Below are 21,807 nucleotides of genomic sequence, written 5' to 3' on the forward strand. Positions count from 1 at the left end.
CCTCCTCTCTTTCTCCCTCCTCTCTCTCTCCCTGCTCTCTCTCCCTCCCTCTCTCCCTCCACTCCTCTCTTTCTCCCTCCTCTCTTTCTCCCTTCTCTCGTTCTCCCTCCTCTCTCTCTCCCTGCTCTCTTTCTCCCTCCTCTCTCCCTCCACTCCTCTCGTTCTCCCTCCTCTCTCTCTCCCTGATCTCTTTCTCCCTCCTCTCTTTCTCCCTGATCTCTCTCTCCCTCCTCTCTCTCCCTGCTCTCTCTCCACTCCTCTCTTTCATCCCTCCTCTCTTTCTCCCTCCTCTCTTTCTCCCTCCTCTCTCTCTCCCTCCTCTCTCTCTCCCTGCTCTCTTTCTCCCTCCTCTCTCTCCATGCTCTCTTTCTCCCTCCTCTCTTTCTCCCTCCTCTCTCTCTCCATGCTCTCTTTCTCCCTCCTCTCTTTCTCCCTCCTCTCTCTCTCCACTCCTCTCTTTCTCCCTGCTCTCTTTCTCACTCCTTTCTTTCTCCCTTCTCTCTCCCTCGACTCCTCTCTTTCTCTCTGATCTCTTTCCCCCTACTCTCTTTCTCCCTCCTCTCTTTCCCCCTTCTCTCTTTCTCCCTCCTCTCTTTCTCCCTCCTCTCTATCTCCCTCCTTTCTTTCTCACTCCTTTCTTCCTCCCTTCTCTCTTTCTCCCTCCTCTCCTTTTTCCTCCTCTCTTTCTCCCTCCTCTCTCTAGATGGTCTGACGGACTGTATGGATCCAGACTGTTGTATCCAGAGCCCGTGTCAGAACAGCCCTCTGTGTCGGGGCTCCAGAGACCCCCTCCAGGTGATCCAGCAGAGCCCCCTGTCTCTGTCCCAACCCCGGGTAGGATCCTTCTATGACAGGGTCATGATGCTGGTGGGACAGGACAGCACACACATCATACCTGGGGAAAACCCATTCAATGCCAGGTGAGCTTTAGATTACATACACATGACGCATACTGCAACACACACCACACACACATGTGAATACTAACACACAATCTATTATTTTTGTTGATGTATTATATACAGTATCTCTCTCTCAATTCAATTCAAGGAGCGTTATTGGCAAAGGAAACATATGTTAACATTGCCAAAGCAAGTGAAGTAGATAATATACAAGAGTGAAATTAACAATAAAAATGAACAGTAAACTTTACTCTCACTCTCTATCTTTCTCTCTCTCTCTCTCTCTCTCTCTGTCTCTGTCTCTCTATCTTTGTCTCTCTCTCTCTCTCTCTCTCTGTCTCTCTCTGTCTCTCTCTGTCGCTCTGTCTCTCAGCTTGGCGTCTCTGATCCGAGGTCAGGTGTTAACTACAGATGGTACTCCCCTGGTGGGAGTCAATGTTTCCTTTGTCAGATACCCACACTATGGATATACTCTCACACGCCAGGACGGAACGTAAGTACCACAAACAAATACACACACACTACCGTTCAAAAGTTTGGGCTCACTTAGAAATGTCCTTGTTTTTGAAATAAAAGTACATTTTTTTGTCCATTAAAATAACATCAAATTGATCAGAAATACAGTGTAGACATTGTTAATGTTGTAAATGACTATAGTAGCTGGAAACGGCTGATTTTTTTATGGAATATCTACATAGGTGTACAGAGACCCATTATCAACAATCATCACTCCTGTGTTCCAACGGCACGTTGTGTTAGCTAATCCAAGTTTATAATTTTAAAAGGCTAATTGATCATTAGAAAACCCTTTGCAATTATGTTAGCACTTCTGAAAACTGTTGTCCTCATTAAAGAAGCAATACAACTGGCCTTCTTTAGACTAGTTGAGTATCTGGAGCATCAGCATTTGTTGGTTCGATTACAGACAAAGAACTTTCTTCTGAAACTCGTCAGTCTATTCTTGTTCTGAGAAATGAAGGTTATTCAGTGCGAGAAATTGCCAAGAAATGTAAGATTTTGTACAACGCTGTGTACTACTCCCTTCACAGAACTTTTCTTTCAAACACAAGGAAACTTCAAATCAAATCAAATCAAATTGTATTTGTCACATACACATGGTTAGCAGATGTTAATGCGAGGGTAGTGAAATGCTTGTGCTTCTAGTTCCGACAATGCAGTAATAACCAACAAGTAATCTAACTAACAATTCCAAAACTACTGTCTTATACACAGTGTAAGGGGATAAAGAATATGTACACAAGGATATATGAATGAGTGATGGTACAGAGCAGCATAGGCAAGATACAGTAGATGGTATCGAGTACAGTATATACATATGAGATGAGTATGTAAACAAAGTGGCATAGTTAAAGTGGCTAGTGATACATGTATTACCTAAGGATGCAGTCGATGATATAGAGTACAGTATATACGTATGCATATGAGATGAATAATGTAGGGTAAGTAACATTATATAAGGTAGCATTGTTTAAAGTGGCTAGTGATATATTTACATCATTTCCCATCAATTCCCATTATTAAAGTGGCTGGAGTTGAGTCAGTGTCAGTGTCAGTGTGTTGGCAGCAGCCACTCAATGTTAGTGGTGGCTGTTTAACAGTCTGATGGCCTTGAGATAGAAGCTGTTTTTCAGTCTCTCGGTCCCAGCTTTGATGCACCTGTACTGACCTCGCCTTCTGGATGATAGCGGGGTGAACAGGCAGTGGCTCGGGTGGTTGATGTCCTTGATGATCTTTATGGCCTTCCTGTAACATCGGGTGGTGTAGGTGTCCTGGAGGGCAGGTAGTTTGCCCCCGGTGATGCGTTGTGCAGACCTCACTACCCTCTGGAGAGCCTTACGGTTGTGGGTGGAGCAGTTGCCGTACCAGGCGGTGATACAGCCCGCCAGGATTGTGCATTGTGCTCTCGATTGTGCATCTGTAGAAGTTTGTGAGTGCTTTTGGTGACAAGCCGAATTTCTTCAGCCTCCTGAGGTTGAAGAGGCGCTGCTGCGCCTTCTTCACGATGCTGTCTGTGTGAGTGGACCAATTCAGTTTGTCTGTGATGTGTATGCCGATGAACTTAAAACTTGCTACCCTCTCCACTACTGTTCCATCGATGTGGATAGGGGGGTGTTCCCTCTGCTGTTTCCTGAAGTCCACAATCATCTCCTTAGTTTTGTTGACGTTGAGTGTGAGGTTATTTGCGGTAAGCAAATTGGAGTGGGTCTAGGGTGTCAGGTAGGGTGGAGGTGATATGGTCCTTGACTAGTCTCTCAAAGCACTTCATGATGACGGAAGTGAGTGCTACGGGGCGGTAGTCGTTTAGCTCAGTTACCTTAGCTTTCTTGGGAACAGGAACAATGGTGGCCCTCTTGAAGCATGTGGGAACAGCAGACTGGTATAGGGATTGATTGAATATGTCCGTAAACACACCGGCCAGCTGGTCTGCGCATGCTCTGAGGGCGTGGCTGGGGATGCCGTCTGGGCCTGCAGCCTTGCGAGGGTTAACACGTTTAAATGTCTTACTCACCTCGGCTGCAGTGAAGGAGAGTCCGCATGTTTTCGTTGCAGGCCGTGTCAGTGGCACTGTAATGTCCTCAAAGCGGGCAAAAAAGTTATTTAGTCTGCCTGGGAGCAAGACATCCTGGTCCGTGACTGGGCTGGATTTCTTCTTGTAGTCCGTGATTGACTGTAGACCCTGCCACATGCCTCCTGTGTCTGAGCCGTTGAATTGAGATTCTACTTTGTCTCTGTACTGACACTTAGCTTGTTTGATAGCCTTGCGGAGGAATAGCTGCACTGTTTGTGTTCGGTCATGTTACCAGTCACCTTGCCCTGATTAAAAGCAGTGGTTCGCACTTTCAGTTTCAGGCGAATGCTGCCATCAATCCACGGTTTCTGGTTAGGGATTGTTTTAATCGTTGCTATGGGAACGATATCTTCAACGCACGTTCTAATGAACTCGCACACCGAATCAGCGTATTCGTCAATACTGTTATCTGACGCAATATGAAACATATCCCAGTCCACGTGATGGAAGCAGTCTTGGAGTGTGGAGTCAGCTTGGTCGGACCAGCGTTGGACAGACCTCAGCGTGGGAGCCTCTTGTTTTAGTTTCTGTCTGTAGGCAGGGATCAACAAAATGGAGTCGTGGTCAGCTTTTCCGAAAGGAGGGCGGGACAGGGCCTTATATGCGTTGCGGAAGTTAGAGTAACAATGATCCAAGGTTTTTCCACCCCTGGTTGCGCAATCGATATGCTGATAAAATTTAGGGAGTCTTGTTTTCAGATTAGCCTTGTTAAAATCCCCAGCTACAATGAATGCAGCCTCCGGATAAATGGATTCCAGTTTGCAAAGAGTCAAATAAAGTTCGTTCAGAGCCATCGATGTGTCTGCTTGGGGGGATATATACGGCTGTGATTATAATCGAAGAGAATTCTCTTGGTAGATAATGCGGTCTACATTTGATTGTGAGGAATTCTAAATCAGGTGAACAGAAGGATTTGAGTTCCTGTATGTTTCTTTCATCACACCATGTCACGTTGGCCATAAGGCATACGCCCCCGCCCCTCTTCTTACCAGAAAGATGTTTGTTTCTGTCGGCGCGTTGCGTGGAGAAACCCGCTGGCTGCACCGCCTCCGATAGCGTCTCTCCAGTGAGCCATGTTTCCGTGAAGCAAAGAACGTTACAGTCTCTGATGTCCCTCTGGAATGCTACCCTTGCTCGGATTTCATCACCCTTGTTGTCAAGAGACTGGACATTGGCAAGAAGAATGCTAGGGAGTGGTGCACGATGTGCCCGTCTCCGGAGTCTGACCAGAAGACCGCCTCGTTTCCCTCTTTTTCAGAGTCGTTTTTTTGGGTCGCCGCATAGGATCCATTCCGTTGTCCTGGTTGAAAGGCAGAACACAGGATCCGCGTCGCGAAAAACATATTCTTGGTCGTACTGATGGTGAGTTGACGCTGATCTTATATTCAGTAGTTCTTCTCGACTGTATGTAATGAAACCTAAGATGACCTGGGGTACTAATGTAAGAAATAACACGTAAAAAAAAAAAAACACTGCATAGTTTCCTAGGAACGCGAAGCGAGGCGGCCATCTCTGTCGGCACCGGAAGTACTTCTAAGTGACCCCAAACTTTTGAACGGTAATGTACATAGTAACTAATCCAATTCTGATTCTGTCTCCAGGTTTGACCTTCTAGCGAACGGCGGTGCCTCGTTGACCTTGAGGTTTGAGCGCGCTCCGTTCATCACGCAGGACCGCACGGTCTGGTTACCATGGAGTCGTTTCTACGTCATGGATACGCTGGTGATGAAGACTGAGGAGAACACCATCCCAGGATGTGACCTCAGCGGTTTCCTCCGACCTGAACCTGTGGTCATCACCTCACCTCTGTCATCACTCTTCTCCTCTAGACCCAGGGACAAGCCCATCATACCTGAGACACAGGTAACCAGACTCTCTTTCCATCTCCTTCCTCTCCTTCCTCTCATCCCTCTGTCTCTCCTCTGTCTCTCCAGGTGCTGTCAGGTATCCAGCCTCTCACACTCATCTTTCCTGTGTTGTCTGTGTTGTCCATCTCTCTCCTCCTTCATATTTCCCCTCCCTCTCTCCTCCTTCATATTTCTCCTCCCTCTCTCCTCCTTCATATTTCCCCTCCCTCTCTCCTCCTTCATATTTCTCCTCCCTCTCTCCTCCTTCATATTTCTCCTCCCTCTCTCCTCCTTCATATTTCCCCTCCCTCTCTCCTCCTTCATATTTCCCCTCCCTCTCTCCTCCTTCATATTTCCCCTCCCTCTCTCCTCCTTCATATTTCTCCTCCATCTCTCCTCCATCTTTTTCCTCCATCTCTATCTTTCCTCCTCCATCTCTCCTCCATCTCTCCTCCTTCTCTATCTTTCCTCCTCCATCTCTCCTCCATCTCTCTCCTCCATCTCTCTCCTTCATATTCCTCCTCCATCTCTCTCCTCCTTCATATTCCTCCTCCATCTCTCTCCTCCTTCATATTTCTCCTCCATCTCTCCTACATCTCTCTCCTACATCCATCTCTCCCTCTTTCCTCCATCTCTCCTCCATCTCTCTCCTCCTTCATATTTCTCCTCCATCTCTCCTCCATCTTTTTCCTCCATCTCTCCTACATCTCTCTCCTACATCCATCTCCCCACCTTTCCTCCTCCATCTCTCTGCTCCATCTCTCCTCCATCTCTCCTCCTTCTCTATCTTTCCTCCTCCATCTCTCTTCCATCTCTCTTCCATCTCTCCCCTTCATCTCTCTCCTCCATCTCTCCCCTTCATCTCTCCCCTCCATCTCTCTCCTCCATCTCTCTCCTCCATCTCTCTCCTTCATCTCTCCTCCATCTCTCTTCTATCTCTCTCCTCTATCTCTCTCCTTCATCTTTTTCCTTCATCTCTCTCCTCCATCTCTCTCCTCCACATTTCTCCTCCATCTCTCTCCCCCATCTCTCTTCCATCTCTCTCCTCCATCTCTCCTCCATCACTCTCCTTCATCTCTCTTCTCTATCTTTCCACCTCCATGTCTTTTCCATCTCTCTCCTTCATCTCTCTTCTCTATCTTTCCACCTCCATCTCTCTTCCATCTCTCTCCTCCATCTCTCTCCTCCATCTCTCTTCTCTATCTTTCCACCTCCACCTCTCACCTCTACCTCTCTCCTCCATCTCTCTCCTCTATCTCTCTCCTTCATCTCTCTTCTCTATCTTTCCACCTCCACCTCTCTCCTCCAACTCTCTCCTCCATCTCTCTTCCATCTCTCTCCTCCATCTCTCTTACATCTCTCTTCCATCTCTCTCCTCCACCTCCATCTCTCTCCTCCATCTCCCTCCTTCATCTCTCTTCTCTATCTTTCCTCCTTCATCTCTCTCTCTCTCTCTCCTTCTCTCCAGGTGCTCCACGAGATGATAGATGTTCCAGGGACCAGTCTGAAGCTGTGCTACCTGAGCTCCAGGACGTCTGGCTACCGCAGCCTGCTGAAGGTGACCATGACCCCAGCCATGGTGTCTCTGGGCCTGCTCAAAGTCCACCTGATGGTGGCTGTGGAGGGACATCTCTTCCAGAAGTGGTTCCACGCCTCGCCCAACCTGGCCTACACGTACATTTGGGATAAAACAGATGCCTATGGACAGAGAGTCTACGGGCTGTCGGAAGCTGTCGGTGAGTGTGTGTAGATAGAGTATGTGAGTGCAGTGGGTAGGGTTTGTGTGTGTGTTTATGAGCGTGTGTGTCTGTCTGTCTGTGAGCAGTAATAGCACTGAGGGTGCCGAGGCCCCCAGCTCGCTTCACTGACTGCTAACTCTGCTTGACAGCTAATAACCCTTCACCACGGTTACAGCTGCCGTGGTTACGTCTGAGTGACAGGAGGAGAGGAGAGTTTAACTGCCACCCAGGGCTTAGAGCGTCAAGTCTGTCATCTCATAGAGCAGAAAAGAGTGTAACGTCCACACACACTCTATTGCTCCAATGTAGATGATTGATTAGATAACCAACGTTACTTTACTTTCAATAGGTTTTTTCTGAAGGGGACAAAGCACATTAATTAATATTTCTGTAAATGTGTGTTTATGTCAATCAAGCGATGGTCGATATGACAACATGTCAACACTGTTGAATGATAGGAGAGAAATGGATCTGTCACCATGACAACACTTTCTAGTTGTCACAGAACTGCCTGCAGGGACAGTGAACCCCACACCCTCTCTCGCTCTTTCTAATTAACATGTTTTTAATTGATTTGACACCATGACAAGGATGTTAATTGGGTTATGGCCTTAACGAGGTGTTAGTGGGGTGAGAGGAGGAAGGGTCTGGTCTGGACACAAGTGCTAAAGAGCACAAGCTGTGCTAACTGCATCTCACTTTACTTTATTAGTACTGTGGTCTGTCTGTCTGTCTGTCTGTCTGGGTCTGTCTGTCTGTCTGTCTGGGTTTGTCTGCCTGTCTGGGGTTGTCTGTCTGTCTGTCTGTCTGTCTGTCTGTCTGTCTGTCTGTCTGTCTGGGGTTGTCTGTCTGTCTGTCTGTCAGTTTGTCTGGGGTGGTCTGTCTGTCTGTCTGTCTGGGGTTGTCTGTCTGTCTGTCTGTCTGGGGTTGTCTGTCTGTCTGTCTCTCTGGGTCTGTCTGTCTGGGGGGGTTGTCTGTCTGTCTGTCTGTCTGTCTGTCTGTCTGTCTGTCTGTCTGTCTGTCTGTCTATCTGGGGTTGTCTGTCTGTCTGGGTCTGTCTGTCTGGGGTTGTCTTGCTGTCTGTCTGTCTGGCTGTCTGTCTGGGTCTGTCTGTCTGGGGTTGTCTGTCTGTCGGTCTGTCTGTCTGGGGTTGTCTGTCTGTCTGTCTGTCTGTCTGTCTGTCTGTCTGTCTGTCTGTCTGTCTGTCTGTCTGTCTGGGTCTGTCTGTCTGGGGTTGTCTTGCTGTCTGTCTGTCTGTCTGTCTGTCTGTCTGTCTGTCTGTCTGGGGGTTGTCTGTCTGTCTGTCTGTCTGTCTGTCTGTCTGTCTGGGTCTGTCTGGGTCTGTCTGTCTGGGGTTGTCTTGCTGTCTGTCTGTCTGGGTCTGTCTGTCTGTCTGTCTGTCTGTCTGGCTGTCTGTCTGTCTGTCTGGGTCTGTCTGTCTGGGGTTGTCTGTCTGTCTGCCTGTCTGTCTGTCTGGAGTTGTCTGTCTGTATCTGTTTGTCTGACTGAATATCTGTCTGGTGTTTGAAAAGTTGCTTGTCCCCATACTGCTTTGTTTATGAAGTATATTTTCTCTCTCTCTCACTCCCACTTCTCTCTCTGTCTCTCTCTCTCTCTCTCTCTCTCTCTCTCTCTCTCTCTCTCTCTCTGTCTGTCTGTCTCTGTCTATGTCTCTCTCTCTCTCTTTCTCTCTCTAGTGTCAGTGGGGTATGAATATGAGTCGTGTGCCAGTCTGATCCTATGGGAGAAGAGGACAGCAGTACTACAGGGCTTTGAACTGGACCCTTCTAATCTGGGAGGCTGGTCTCTGGATAAACACCATATACTCAACACACGCAGCAGTATGTTTGTATTTGTATTGTATTTATCATCATTAGTCATTTAGGTCAACATTGGATCATTCAGAGATCCTCACTGAACTTCTGGAGAGAGTTTGCTGCACTAAAAGTAAAGGGGCTGAATAATTTTGCACGCCCAATTTTTCAGTTTTTGATTTGTTAAAAAAGTTTGAAATATCCAATAAATGTCGTTCCACTTCATGATTGTGTCCCACTTGTTGTTGATTCTTCACAAAAAAATACAGTTTTATATCTTTATGTTTGAAGCCTGAAATGTGGCAAAAGGTCGCAAAGTTCAAGGGGGCCGAATACTTTCGCAAGGCACTGTATGTACATACACATACACACCCACATACTGAATCAATAGTATGTGGGGTTTTTTCTTAAATAAAATGAATGAATTCATTGATCCCTCCCTCCCTCCCTCCTTCCTTCCTTCCCTCCCTCCCTCCCTCCCTGTCTCCCTCCCTCCATCCTGTCTAGGTATCCTCCATAAGGGTAGTGGTGAGAACGTGTTTGTGTCACAGCAGCCCCCTGTGATCAGCAGTGTAATGGGGAACGGCCGTCGACGCTCTATCTCCTGCCCCAGCTGTAACGGCCTCGCCGACAGCAACAAGCTACTGGCGCCCGTAGCCCTGGCAACAGGCATCGACGGGAGCCTCTACGTGGGAGACCTGAACTTCATACGCAGGGTCTACCCCTCGCTCAATACCACGGGCATACTGGAACTGAGGTACAGATGCAGGGATGAGGAGAGGAGAAGATTTGGGAGAGGAGAGGAGAGGGAGGAGGAGGGGGTTGGGCTGGGCTGGGGTGGGAGGAGATGGATAGAAGAGAGAGGGACTGGTGGGAGGAAGGGGATGGGCTGGGGTGGGAGGAGATGGATAGAAGAGAGAGGGACTGGTTGGAGGAAGGGGATGGGCTGGGGTGGGAGGAGATGGATAGAAGAGAGAGGGACTGGTTGGAGGAAGGGGATGGGCTGGGGTGGGAGGAGATGGATAGAAGAGAGAGGGACTGGTGGGAGGAAGGGGATGGGCTGGGGTGGGAGGAGATGGATAGAAGAGAGAGGGACTGGTTGGAGGAAGGGGATGGGCTGGGGTGGGAGGAGATGGATAGAAGAGAGAGGGACTGGTTGGAGGAAGGGGATGGGCTGGGGTGGGAGGAGATGGATAGAAGAGAGAGGGACTGGTTGGAGGAAGGGGATGGGCTGGGGTGGGAGGAGATGGATAGAAGAGAGAGGGACTGGTGGGAGGAAGGGGATGGGCTGGGGTGGGAGGAGATGGATAGAAGAGAGAGGGACTGGTTGGAGGAAGGGGATGGGCTGGGGTGGGAGGAGATGGGTAGAAGAGAGAGGGACTGGTGGGAGGAAGGGGATGGGCTGGGGTGGGAGGAGATGGGTAGAAGAGAGAGGGACTGGTGGGAGGAAGGGGATGGGCTGGGGTGGGAGGAGATGGGTAGAAGAGAGAGGGACTGGTGGGAGGAAGGGGATGGGCTGGGGTGGGAGGAGATGGGTAGAAGAGAGAGGGACTGGTGGGAGGAAGGGGATGGGCTGGGGTGGGAGGAGATGGATAGAAGAGAGAGGGACTGGTTGGAGGAAGGGGATGGGCTGGGGTGGGAGGAGATGGGTAGAAGAGAGAGGGACTGGTGGGAGGAAGGGGATGGGCTGGGGTGGGAGGAGATGGGTAGAAGAGAGAGGGACTGGTTGGAGGAAGGGGATGGGCTGGGGTGGGAGGAGATGGGTAGAAGAGAGAGGGACTGGTTGGAGGAAGGGGATGGGCTGGGGTGGGAGGAGATGGATAGAAGAGAGAGGGACTGGTTGGAGGAAGGGGATGGGCTGGGGTGGGAAGAGATGGGTAGAAGAGAGAGGGACTGGTGGGAGGAAGGGTGAAGGAGGAGAGGAGAGCAGGAGTGATGGAGGGAATGGGACGAGGAGAGGGAGAGAAGAGGAGTGAAGGAGAAAAGGAGAGGACAGGAGTGGTCAGAGGAGGGGAGGGGAGGGGAAGGGAGGGGAGAAACTGAGAGGAGGGGGAGAGGACAGAGGAGTGGAGTAGTGTGTAGGATATAGAACATGTTGGATGAGATCAGTGAGGTTGTAATGAAAGCAGGGAGGGCTCGGGGGACAGAGTGATTGAAGTAGAATTATACACTGCACTAGATCGTATATCTCCTGGGTGTTTTTATCCATATTTAACTATGCTCTTCCCTCCACCGCTCCACAGCTATCTCTCTCTCTCTGTCGTTCTGTTGTCCCCTCAGAAACAGTACAGCTATCTCTCTCTCTCTGTCGTTCTGTTGTCCCCTCAGAAACAGTACAGCTATCTCTCTCTCTCTGTTGTTCTGTTGTCCCCTCAGAAACACTACAGCTATCTCTCTCTCTCTGTCGTTCTGTTGTCCCCTCAGAAACACTATTGCTATCTCTCTCTGTTGTTCTGTTGTCCCCTCAGAAACACTACAGCTATCTCTCTCTCTCTGTTGTTCTGTTGTCCCCTCAGAAACACTACAGCTATCTCTCTCTCTCTCTGTTGTGCTGTTGTCCCCTCAGAAACACTATTGCTATCTCTCTCTGTTGTTCTGTTGTCCCCTCAGAAACACTACAGCTATCTCTCTCTCTCTCTGTTGTTCTGTTGTCCCCTCAGAAACACTACAGCTATCTCTCTCTCTCTCTCTCTGTTGTTCTGTTGTCCCCTCAGAAACACTACAGCTATCTCTCTCTCTCTCTGTTGTTCTGTTGTCCCCTCAGAAACACTACAGCTATCTCTCTCTCTCTGTTGTTCTGTTGTCCCCTCAGAAACACTACAGCTATCTCTCTCTCTCTCTGTTGTTCTGTTGTCCCCTCAGAAACACTACAGCTATCTCTCTCTCTCTCTGTTGTTCTGTTGTCCCCTCAGAAACACGACAGCTATCTCTCTCTCTCTGTTGTTCTGTTGTCCCCTCAGAAACTGTACAGCTATCTCTCTCTCTATGTCGTTCTGTTGTCCCCTCAGAAACAGTACAGCTATCTCTCTCTCTCTGTTGTTCTGTTGTCCCCTCAGAAACACTACAGCTATCTCTCTCTCTCTGTCATTCTGTTGTCCCCTCAGAAACACTATTGCTATCTCTCTCTGTTGTTCTGTTGTCCCCTCAGAAACACTACAGCTATCTCTCTCTCTCTGTTGTTCTGTTGTCCCCTCAGAAACACTACAGCTATCTCTCTCTCTCTGTTGTTCTGTTGTCCCCTCAGAAACACTACAGCTATCTCTCTCTCTCTCTCTGTTGTTCTGTTGTCCCCTCAGAAACACTATTGCTATCTCTCTCTGTTGTTCTGTTGTCCCCTCAGAAACACTACAGCTCTCTCTCTCTCTGTTGTTCTGTTGTCCCCTCAGAAACACTACAGCTATCTCTCTCTCTCTCTGTCGTTCTGTTGTCCCCTCAGAAACACTACAGCTATCTCTCTCTCTCTCTGTCGTTCTGTTGTCCCCTCAGAAACACTACAGCTATCTCTCTCTCTCTGTTGTTCTGTTGTCCCCTCAGAAACACTACAGCTATCTCTCTCTCTCTGTTGTTCTGTTGTCCCCTCAGAAACACTACAGCTATCTCTCTCTCTCTCTGTGTTGTTCTGTTGTCCCCTCAGAAACACTACAGCTATCTCTCTCTCTCTGTTGTTCTGTTGTCCCCTCAGAAACACTACAGCTATCTCTCTCTCTGTCGTTCTGTTGTCCCCTCAGAAACACTACAGCTATCTCTCTCTCTCTCTGTTGTTCTGTTGTCCCCTCAGAAACACTACAGCTATCTCTCTCTCTCTGTCATTATGTTGTCCCCTCAGAAACACTACAGCTATCTCTCTCTCTCTCTCTCTCTGTTGTTCTGTTGTCCCCTCAGAAACACTACAGCTATCTCTCTCTCTCTCTGTTGTTCTGTTGTCCCCTCAGAAACACTACAGCTATCTCTCTCTCTCTCTGTTGTTCTGTTGTCCCCTCAGAAACAGTACAGCTATCTCTCTCTCTCTGTGTTGTTCTGTTGTCCCCTCAGAAACACTACAGCTATCTCTCTCTCTCTCTCTCTCTGTGTGTTGTTCTGTTGTCCCCTCAGAAACATTACAGCTATCTCTCAATGATACTACATTAACATTTGTTTTGGGTTGTTTTTGTCTGTCTTATCCTTTATAGGAACAAAGATTTCAGACACAGGTAAGATGCTTCGCTCCTCGCTTAAATCAGAAATTCCAAGCTTAAAAGTGAAATTGAAGCCGTAATTTAGAGTTACTTTAATCACAAAGATTGTTAAATTGCCCCCTGGGAAATATTGTTTTAATCTAAGTTATTTTTCTCCAATTCAATTCAAATTCCAATAACTTTATTGTTCTCTCTCTGTCCCACAGTAACAACCCCACTCATAAGTACTTCCTGGCCATTGACCCGGTAACAGGAGCGTTGTTTATCTCGGATACCAATTCGCGGCGTATCTACCGTGTGCGCTCTCTGACGGGCGGGCGGCTTCTGTCGGACAACGCAGAGGTGGTAGCTGGGACAGGAGAGCAGTGTCTGCCCTTCGACGAGCGCTGTGGGGATGGAGGCAAAGCTACTGAGGCGACACTGATGAGCCCCAAAGGTGAGGAGTAGAGGAACATACACACACAAAGAGATCTCCACAAAATGAGGGATAAGCCATGGACAGTACCCTCATAAGTTCCCAAGTGTAACTAGGATAGGAAAGGAAGAGACGTCTGTGTTACTGAGGTGCTGGTATTCATGATCTAGTAGTGAAAGTAGTAGTGATATCTGTCCTTTTCTATATCAGAACACTGATGATGAAACGAATTGTCCGTCTAGTAGTGAAAGTAAAGCAGGGCAGAATCAGAAGGAGGTTATAAACCAGATTACAGCTGAAGGTAGGATGACGTGATGAAGCCTGCATCAAAAAGAAGAACACTGACACCAAACTGTCAAAGATGTCACCCTGTCACATGTCCTCAGTGTGTGTGTGTGTGTGTGTGTGTGTGTGTGTGTGTGTGTGTGTGTGTGTGTGTGTGTGTGTGTGTGTGTGTGTATCCTTCCTGTCAGAAGGATACAAAGCCAGCCAGCACTTATCAGCCTGCCCTGTCAGTCCTCTTTCTCTCTCCCTCTCTCTGTCTGTCTATTTCTATCTCTCTCAGCCCTCCAGCTCTTCTGTCACTGGCCTCTCTCTTTCTCTTTCCCTCCTCTCCTCCCTGTGTGCTAGTACTTCTCTGTTCAAAGGCACCCTGTTACCCCTCTCCCTCCTCTCCTCCCTGTGTGCTAGTACTTCTCTGTTCAAAGGCACCCTGTTACCCCTCTCCCTCCTCTCCTCCCTGTGTGCTAGTACTTCTCTGTTCAAAGGCACCAAGTTACCCCTCTCCCTCCTCTCCTCCCTGTGTGCTAGTACTTCTCTGTTCAAAGGCACCCTGTTACCCCTCTCCCTCCTCTTCTCCCTGTGTGCTAGTACTTCTCTGTTCAAAGGCACCCTGTTACCCCTCTCCCTCCTCTCCTCCCTGTGTGCTAGTACTTCTCTGTTCAAAGGCACCCAGTTACCCCTCTCCCTCCTCTCCTCCCTGTGTGCTAGTACTTCTCTGTTCAAAGGCACCCTGTTACCCCTCTCCCTCCTCTCCTCCCTGTGTGCTAGTACTTCTCTGTTCAAAGGCACCCAGTTACCCCTCTCCCTCCTCTCCTCCCTGTGTGCTAGTACTTCTCTGTTCAAAGGCACCCTGTTACCCCTCTCCCTCCTCTCCTCCCTGTGTGCTAGTACTTCTCTGTTCAAAGGCACCCTGTTACCCCTCTCCCTCCTCTCCTCCCTGTGTGCTAGTACTTCTCTGTTCAAAGGCACCCTGTTACCCCTCTCCCTCCTCTCCTCCCTGTGTGCTAGTACTTCTCTGTTCAAAGGCACCCTGTTACCCCTCTCCCTCCTCTCCTCCCTGTGTGCTAGTACTTCTCTGTTCAAAGGCACCCTGTTACCCCTCTCCCTCCTCTCCTCCCTGTGTGCTAGTTCTTCTCTGTTCAAAGGCACCCTGTTACCCCTCTCCCTCCTCTCCTCCCTGTGTGCTAGTACTTCTCTGTTCAAAGGCACCCTGTTACCCCTCTCCCTCTCTTCTCCCTCTCTTCTCCCTCTCTTCTCCATCCGTTCCATGGCATTGCTTCGATCCATCACTGCTATTCCTTTCTCTCTTTCCCCCAGAAGTCTGTCTGTCTGTCTGTCTGTCCGCCTGCCTGTCTGTCTGTCTGTCTGCCTGTCTGTCTGTCTGTCTGTACAGTGCCTTGCAAAATTATTCATCCCCTTGGTGTTTTTCCTATTTTGTTCCATTACAACCTGTAATTTAAATAGATTTTTATTTGTATTTCATCTAATGGACAAACACAAAATAGTCCAAATTGGTGAAGTGAAATGAAAAAAAATCCCCAAAATGTAAAACGGAAAAGTGGTGCGTGCATATGTTCACCCCTTTGCTATGAAGCCCCTAAATAAGATCTGGTGCAAACAATTACCTTCAGAAGTCACATAACTAGTTAAATAAAGTTCACCTGTGTGCAATCTAAGTGTCACATGATCTGTCACATGATCTCAGTATATTCTGTTCTGAAAGGCCCCAGAGTCTGCAACACCACTAAGCAAGGGGCACCACCAAGCAAGCGGCACCATGAAGACCAAGGAGATCTCCAAACAGGTCAGGGACAAAGTTGTGGAGAAGTACAGATCAGGGTTGGGTTAAAAAAAAATATCTGAAACTTTGAACATCCCACAGAGCACCATTAAATCCATTATTAAAAAATGGAAAGAATATGGCACCACAACAAACCTGCCAAGAGAGGGCCACCCACCAAAACTCATGGAGCAGGCAAGGAGGGTATTAATCAGAGAGGCAACAAGGAGACCAAAGATAACCCTGAAGGAGATGCAAAGCTCCACAGCAGAGATTGGAGTATCTGTCCATAGGACCACTTTAAGCCGTACACTCCACAGAGCTGGGCTTTATGGAAGAGTGGCCAGAAAAAAAGCAATTTCTTAAAGAAAAAAATATGAAACAAGGTACTCTCGTCAGATGAGACTAAAATTTAGCTTTTTGGCCATCAAGGACAACGCTATGTCTGGCGCAAACCCAACGCCTCTCATCACCCCGAGAACACCATCCCCAAAGTGAAACATGGTGGTAGCAGCATCATGCTGTGGGGATGTTTTTCATCGGCAGGGACTGGGAAACTGGTCAGAATTGAAGGAATGATGGATGGCGCTAAATACAGGGAAATTCTTGAGGGAAACCTGTTTCAGTCTTCCAAAGATTTGAGACTGGGATGGAGGTTCACCTTCCAGCAGAACAATGACCTAGCATACTGCTATAGCGACACTCGAGTGGTGCAAGGGGAAACATTTAAATGTCTTGGAATGACCTTGTCAAAGCCCAGACCTCAATCTAATCTGCATATCAGTCTGTATATTGGTCTGTCTGTGTGTCTGTCTGTCTGTCTGTGTGTACATCATAGTTACATTTAGGGTGGTGTGTTTTCAAGAGAATACACAACTGTCTGTCTGTCTGTCTGCCTACTATGGACAGAGTGACACCACTGACACACAGCACAGCTGTCTATCTGTCTGTCTGTCTGTCTGTCTGTCTGTCTGTCTGCTACCCCTCTCCCTCCTCTCCTCCTCTCCTCCCTGTCTGTCTGCCTACTATGGACAGAGTGACACCACTGACACACAGCACAACTGTCTATCTGTCTGTCTGTCTGCCTACTATAGACAGAGTGACACCACTGACACACAGCACAACTGTCTATCTGTCTGTCTGTCTGCCTACTATAGACAGAGTGACACCACTGACACACAGCACAACTGTCTATCTGTCTGTCTGTCTGTCTGTCTGCCTACTATAGACAGAGTGACACCACTGACACACAGCACAGCTGTCTATCTGTCTGTCTGTCTGCCTACTATAGACTGAGTGACACCACTGACACACGCACAGCTGTCTATTTATCTGTCTGTCTGCCTACTATGGACAGAGTGACACCACTGACACACAGCACAACTGTCTATTTATCTGTCTGTCTGCCTACTATGGACAGAGTGACACCACTGACACACAGCACAGCTGTCTATCTGTCTGTCTGTCTGTCTGTCTGCCTACTATAGACAGAGTGACACCACTGACACACACACAACTGTCTATTTATCTGTCTGTCTGCCTACTATGGACAGAGTGACACCACTGACACACAGCACAGCTGTCTATCTGTCTGTCTGTCTGCCTACTATGGACAGAGTGACACCACTGACACACAGCACAGCTGTCTATCTGTCTGTCTGTCTGTCTGCCTACTATAGACAGAGTGACACCACTGACACACAGCACAGCTGTCTATCTGTCTGTCCGTCTGTCTGTCTGTCTGTCTGTCTGTCTGTCTGTCTGTCTGTCTGCTATGGACAGAGTGACATCACTGACAGGTGAAATGGGAGCAGGCGATAAATGCATCATATCAGTCTTTACTTTCCAAAGACATTTGATCAACTTGCTGGCGAACAGAAAGTAGAAACTGCAAGGACACAGTGATACCCTGGGGGACCCTGGAAAGCAATGCTACAATACTCATCATCATTAAATAACTTACTAATTACCAAGTTGTTGCATCTTATAAAATAACATTTATTGGCCTAATATATTTATTTTGTACCCACTTACGTATGAAGGTGAATTAAAACGTCCTCCTTCCCCCTCCCAGGTATTGCTGTGGATCAGAATGGTCTGATGCAGTGTGTGTGTTTCTCTCCAGATATTGCTGTGGATCAGAATGGTCTGATGCAGTGTGTGTGTGTGTTTCTCCAGGTATTGCTGTGGATCAGAATGGTCTGATGCAGTGTGTGTGTGTGTTTCTCTCCAGGTATTGCTTTGGATCAGAATGTTCTGATGCAGTGTGTGTGTGTGTTTCTCCAGGTATTGCTGTGGATCAGAATGGTCTGATGCAGTGTGTGTGTGTGTTTCTCTCCAGGTATTGCTTTGGATCAGAATGGTCTGATGCAGTGTGTGTGTGTGTTTCTCCAGGTATTGCTGTGGATCAGAATGGTCTGATGCAGTGTGTGTGTGTGTTTCTCTCCAGGTATTGCTTTGGATCAGAATGGTCTGATGCAGTGTGTGTGTGTGTTTCTCTCCAGGTATTGCTGTGGATCAGAATGGTCTGATGCAGTGTGTGTGTGTGTGTTTCTCCAGGTATTGCTGTGGATCAGAATGGTCTGATGCAGTGTGTGTGTGTGTTTCTCTCCAGGTATTGCTTTGGATCAGAATGGTCTGATGCAGTGTGTGTGTGTGTTTCTCTCCAGGTATTGCTGTGGATCAGAATGGTCTGATGCAGTGTGTGTGTGTGTTTCTCCAGGTATTGCTGTGGATCAGAATGGTCTGATGCAGTGTGTGTGTGTTTCTCCAGGTATTGCTGTGGATCAGAATGGTCTGATGTATTTTGTGGACGCCACTATGATCCGTAAGGTTGACCAAAACGGCATCATCTCCACTCTACTGGGCGCCAACGACCTGACCGCAGTACGACCACTCAGCTGTGACGCTAGCATGGACGTCAGCCAGGTAGGGAGAGAGTTCATTACATGAGGAGAGAGGGGGGAGGGAGGAACTTGATTTAGTTGGAGCCAAAAATATGTAAGTGTCCATTTAAATCAGTTATGAACATTTCAAACAGGTTGAAAACAATCAACACTTTCTTTTTGGTCTCCTGTAAAATTCTGAAAATACACTACATGTTCAAAAGTATGTGGACACCTGCTTGTCGAACATCTCCTAACAAAATCATGGGCATTAATATGGAGTCAGTCCCCCCTTTGCTGCTATAACAGCCTCCATTCTTCTGGGAAGGCTTTCCACTAGTTGTTGGAACATTGCTGCAGGGACTTTCATTCAGCCACAAGAGTATTAGTGTCACGGTCGTCCTCCTCTTCTTCTGAAGAGGAGAGGCGAGATGGATCGGAGGACCAAAATGCGGCGTGGTATGTGTTCATCATTCATTTTAATACAGAAAACACTGAACACTGAAACCCTATACAAAAACAATAAACGAAAGAACAACCGTGAAGCTAAATGCAAACTGCGCTGAAACAAGCAATCAACATAGACAATCACCCACAAACAAACAGTGCAACCCAGGCTACCTAAGTATGATTCTCAATCAGAGACAACTAATGACACCTGCCTCTGATTGAGAACCATACTAGGCCGAAACATAGAAATACCCAAATCATAGAAAAACAAACATAGACTGCCCACCCAACTCACGCCCTGACCATACTAAATAAATACAAAACAAAGGAAATAAAGGTCAGAACGTGACAATTAGTGAGGTCGGGCACTGATGTTGGGTGGTTAGACCTGACTCACAGTCGGCGTTCCAATTCATCCCAAAGGTGTTCGATGGAGTTGAGGTCAGGGCTCGGTGCAGGCCAGTCAAGTTCTTCCACACTGATCTCGACAAACCATTTCTGTATTGACCTCACTTTGTGTCTGGGAGCATTGTCATGCTGAACCAGGAAAGGGCCTTCCCCAAACTGTTACCACAAAGTTGGAAGCACAGAATCATCTAGAATGTCATTGTATGCTGTATCATTAAGATTTCCCTTCACTGGAACTAAGGGGCCCAAACCATGAAAAACAGCCCCAGACCATTATTCCTCCTCCACCAAACTTTACAGTTGTTGCTATGCATTCGGGCAGGTAGCGTTCTCCTGGCATTAGCCAGACCCAGATTAGTCCATCGGACTGCCAGGTGGTGAAGCGTGATTCCTCACGCCAGAGTATGTGCTTCCACTGTTCCAGAGTTCAATGGCGGCAAGCTTTACACCACTCCAGCCAATGCTTGGCATTGTGCATGGTGAATTTAGGCTTGTGTGCATCTGGTCGGCCATATCAACCCATTTCATGAAGCTCCAGATGAATAGTTATTGTGCTGAAGTTGCTTCCAGAGGCAGTTTGGGACTCAGTAGTGATGTTGCAACCGAGGACAAATTATTTTTACTCTCTACACACTTCAGTACTCGGAGGTCCCGTTCTGTAAGCTTGTGTGGCCTACCACTTCACAGCTGGCCGTTGTTGCTCCTAGACGTTTCCACTTCACAATAACAGCACTTACAGTTGACCGGGAAAGCTCTAGCAGGGCAGAAATTATGAACTGACTTGTTGGAAAGGTGGCATCCTATGACATTGCCACGTTGAAAGTCACGGAGCTCTTCAGTAAGGCCCTTCTACTGCAAATGTTTGTCTATGGAGATTGCATGGCTGTACGGTTGATTTTATACACCTGTCAGCAGTTAGTGTGAGTGAAATAGCCAAATCCACTAATTTGAAGTGATGTCCACATACTTTTTGTTATGTGGCTTTTGTGATAAACCCTGAATTTGTTTGTTATTTTGTTTATCAGGTGCGTCTGGAGTGGCCTACAGACCTGGCAGTAAACCCCATGGATAACTCTCTGTACGTCCTGGAGAACAACGTTGTGCTGCGCATCACTGAGAACCACCAAGTGAGTTTTGCTTCCTTATCAATTATCGTCATATAGGCCGTTTTAAACTACTGTCGTAATATAATCAGTTATCACGATATAATCAATAATCATGATATAATCAATAATCATGATATAATCAGTTATCATGATATAATCAATAATCATGATATAATCAATAACCATGATATAATCAGTTATCACGATATAATCAATAATCATGATATAATCAATAATCATGATATAATCAGTTATCATGATATAATCAATAATCATGATATAATCAATAATCATGATATAATCAGTTATCACGATATAATCAATTATCACGATATAATCAATTATCATGATATAATCAGTTATCACGATATAATCAATTATCACGATATAATCAATCATCATGATATAATCAATTATCTCGATATAATCAGTTATCACGATACAATCAATAATCATGATATAATCAGTTATCATGATATAATCAATTATCATGATATAATCAGTTATCACGATATAATCAATTATCATGATATAATCAGTTATCCCGATATAATCAATTATCATGATATAATCCATTATCACGATATAATCAATTATCATGATATAATCAGTTATCACGATATAATCAATTGTCATGATATAATCAATTATCACGATATAATCAATAATCATGATATAATCAGTTATCACGATATAATCAGTTATCACGATACAATCAGTTATCACGATATAATCAATTATCATGATATAATCAGTTATCACGATATAATCAATAATCACGATATAACCAATAATCACGATATAATCAATTATCACGATATAATCAGTTATCATGATATAATCAATAATTATGATATAATCAGTTATCACGATATAATTAATAATCATAATATAATCAATTATCACGATATAATCAGTTATTGCGATGCAAGAGGTTATCGTGACTTCAACAAAATCATGATGCTATTATGATATATGTCTTGTTATATTATCTGTACATTAAATAACATTATCGCCCCAGGTGAGCGTCATAGCAGGGCGGCCCATGCATTGTCAGGTTCCAGGTGTAGACTACAGCCTGAGTAAGCTTGCCATCCATGCTGCGTTGGAGAGCGCGACAGCCATCGCCCTGTCTTACACCGGAGTTCTCTACATCGCTGAGACAGACGAGAAGAAGATCAACCGCGTCAGACAGGTACAACAGCACCTTTGTCTTGAAACATAAAAAAAGTAGCTTTACCTTACTGCATTGTGGGGTTTGGAGTTTGCAAGAAAGGCATTTCACTGTACTTGTGCACGTGACATTACAACTTGAAACTGCACTTTTCTGTTTCTAAAACATTCTGTCTTTCCTGTCTTCCTTGTCTCATCTCTGTCGTTCTCTCTCTCTCTCTCTCTCTCTCTCGTTTGTTGT

At 46.8% G+C, this 21,807-nt stretch overlaps 1 protein-coding gene across 1 annotated transcript in view; it reads left to right on the forward strand.

Moving 5' to 3' along the window:
• Positions 1-708: 708 nt before the first annotated feature.
• The window catches only part of LOC112264204 (teneurin-2), a 45,611-nt gene continuing 24,512 nt past the window's right edge, over positions 709-21,807 (forward strand). Inside the window, exons 1-11 of the mRNA XM_042303007.1 lie at positions 709-920; positions 1,276-1,395; positions 5,094-5,355; positions 6,808-7,075; positions 8,776-8,919; positions 9,400-9,649; positions 13,062-13,082; positions 13,274-13,503; positions 18,318-18,472; positions 20,313-20,414; positions 21,415-21,588. Of these exons, the coding sequence (XP_042158941.1) occupies positions 721-920; positions 1,276-1,395; positions 5,094-5,355; positions 6,808-7,075; positions 8,776-8,919; positions 9,400-9,649; positions 13,062-13,082; positions 13,274-13,503; positions 18,318-18,472; positions 20,313-20,414; positions 21,415-21,588 (1,926 nt within the window). The 5' untranslated portion in view covers positions 709-720. The remainder of the gene's footprint in view (positions 921-1,275; positions 1,396-5,093; positions 5,356-6,807; positions 7,076-8,775; positions 8,920-9,399; positions 9,650-13,061; positions 13,083-13,273; positions 13,504-18,317; positions 18,473-20,312; positions 20,415-21,414; positions 21,589-21,807) is intronic.

Source organism: Oncorhynchus tshawytscha, linkage group LG21 (assembly GCF_018296145.1).
Source record: "Oncorhynchus tshawytscha isolate Ot180627B linkage group LG21, Otsh_v2.0, whole genome shotgun sequence".
In the NCBI taxonomy this organism is placed as follows: Eukaryota; Metazoa; Chordata; class Actinopteri; order Salmoniformes; family Salmonidae; genus Oncorhynchus; species Oncorhynchus tshawytscha.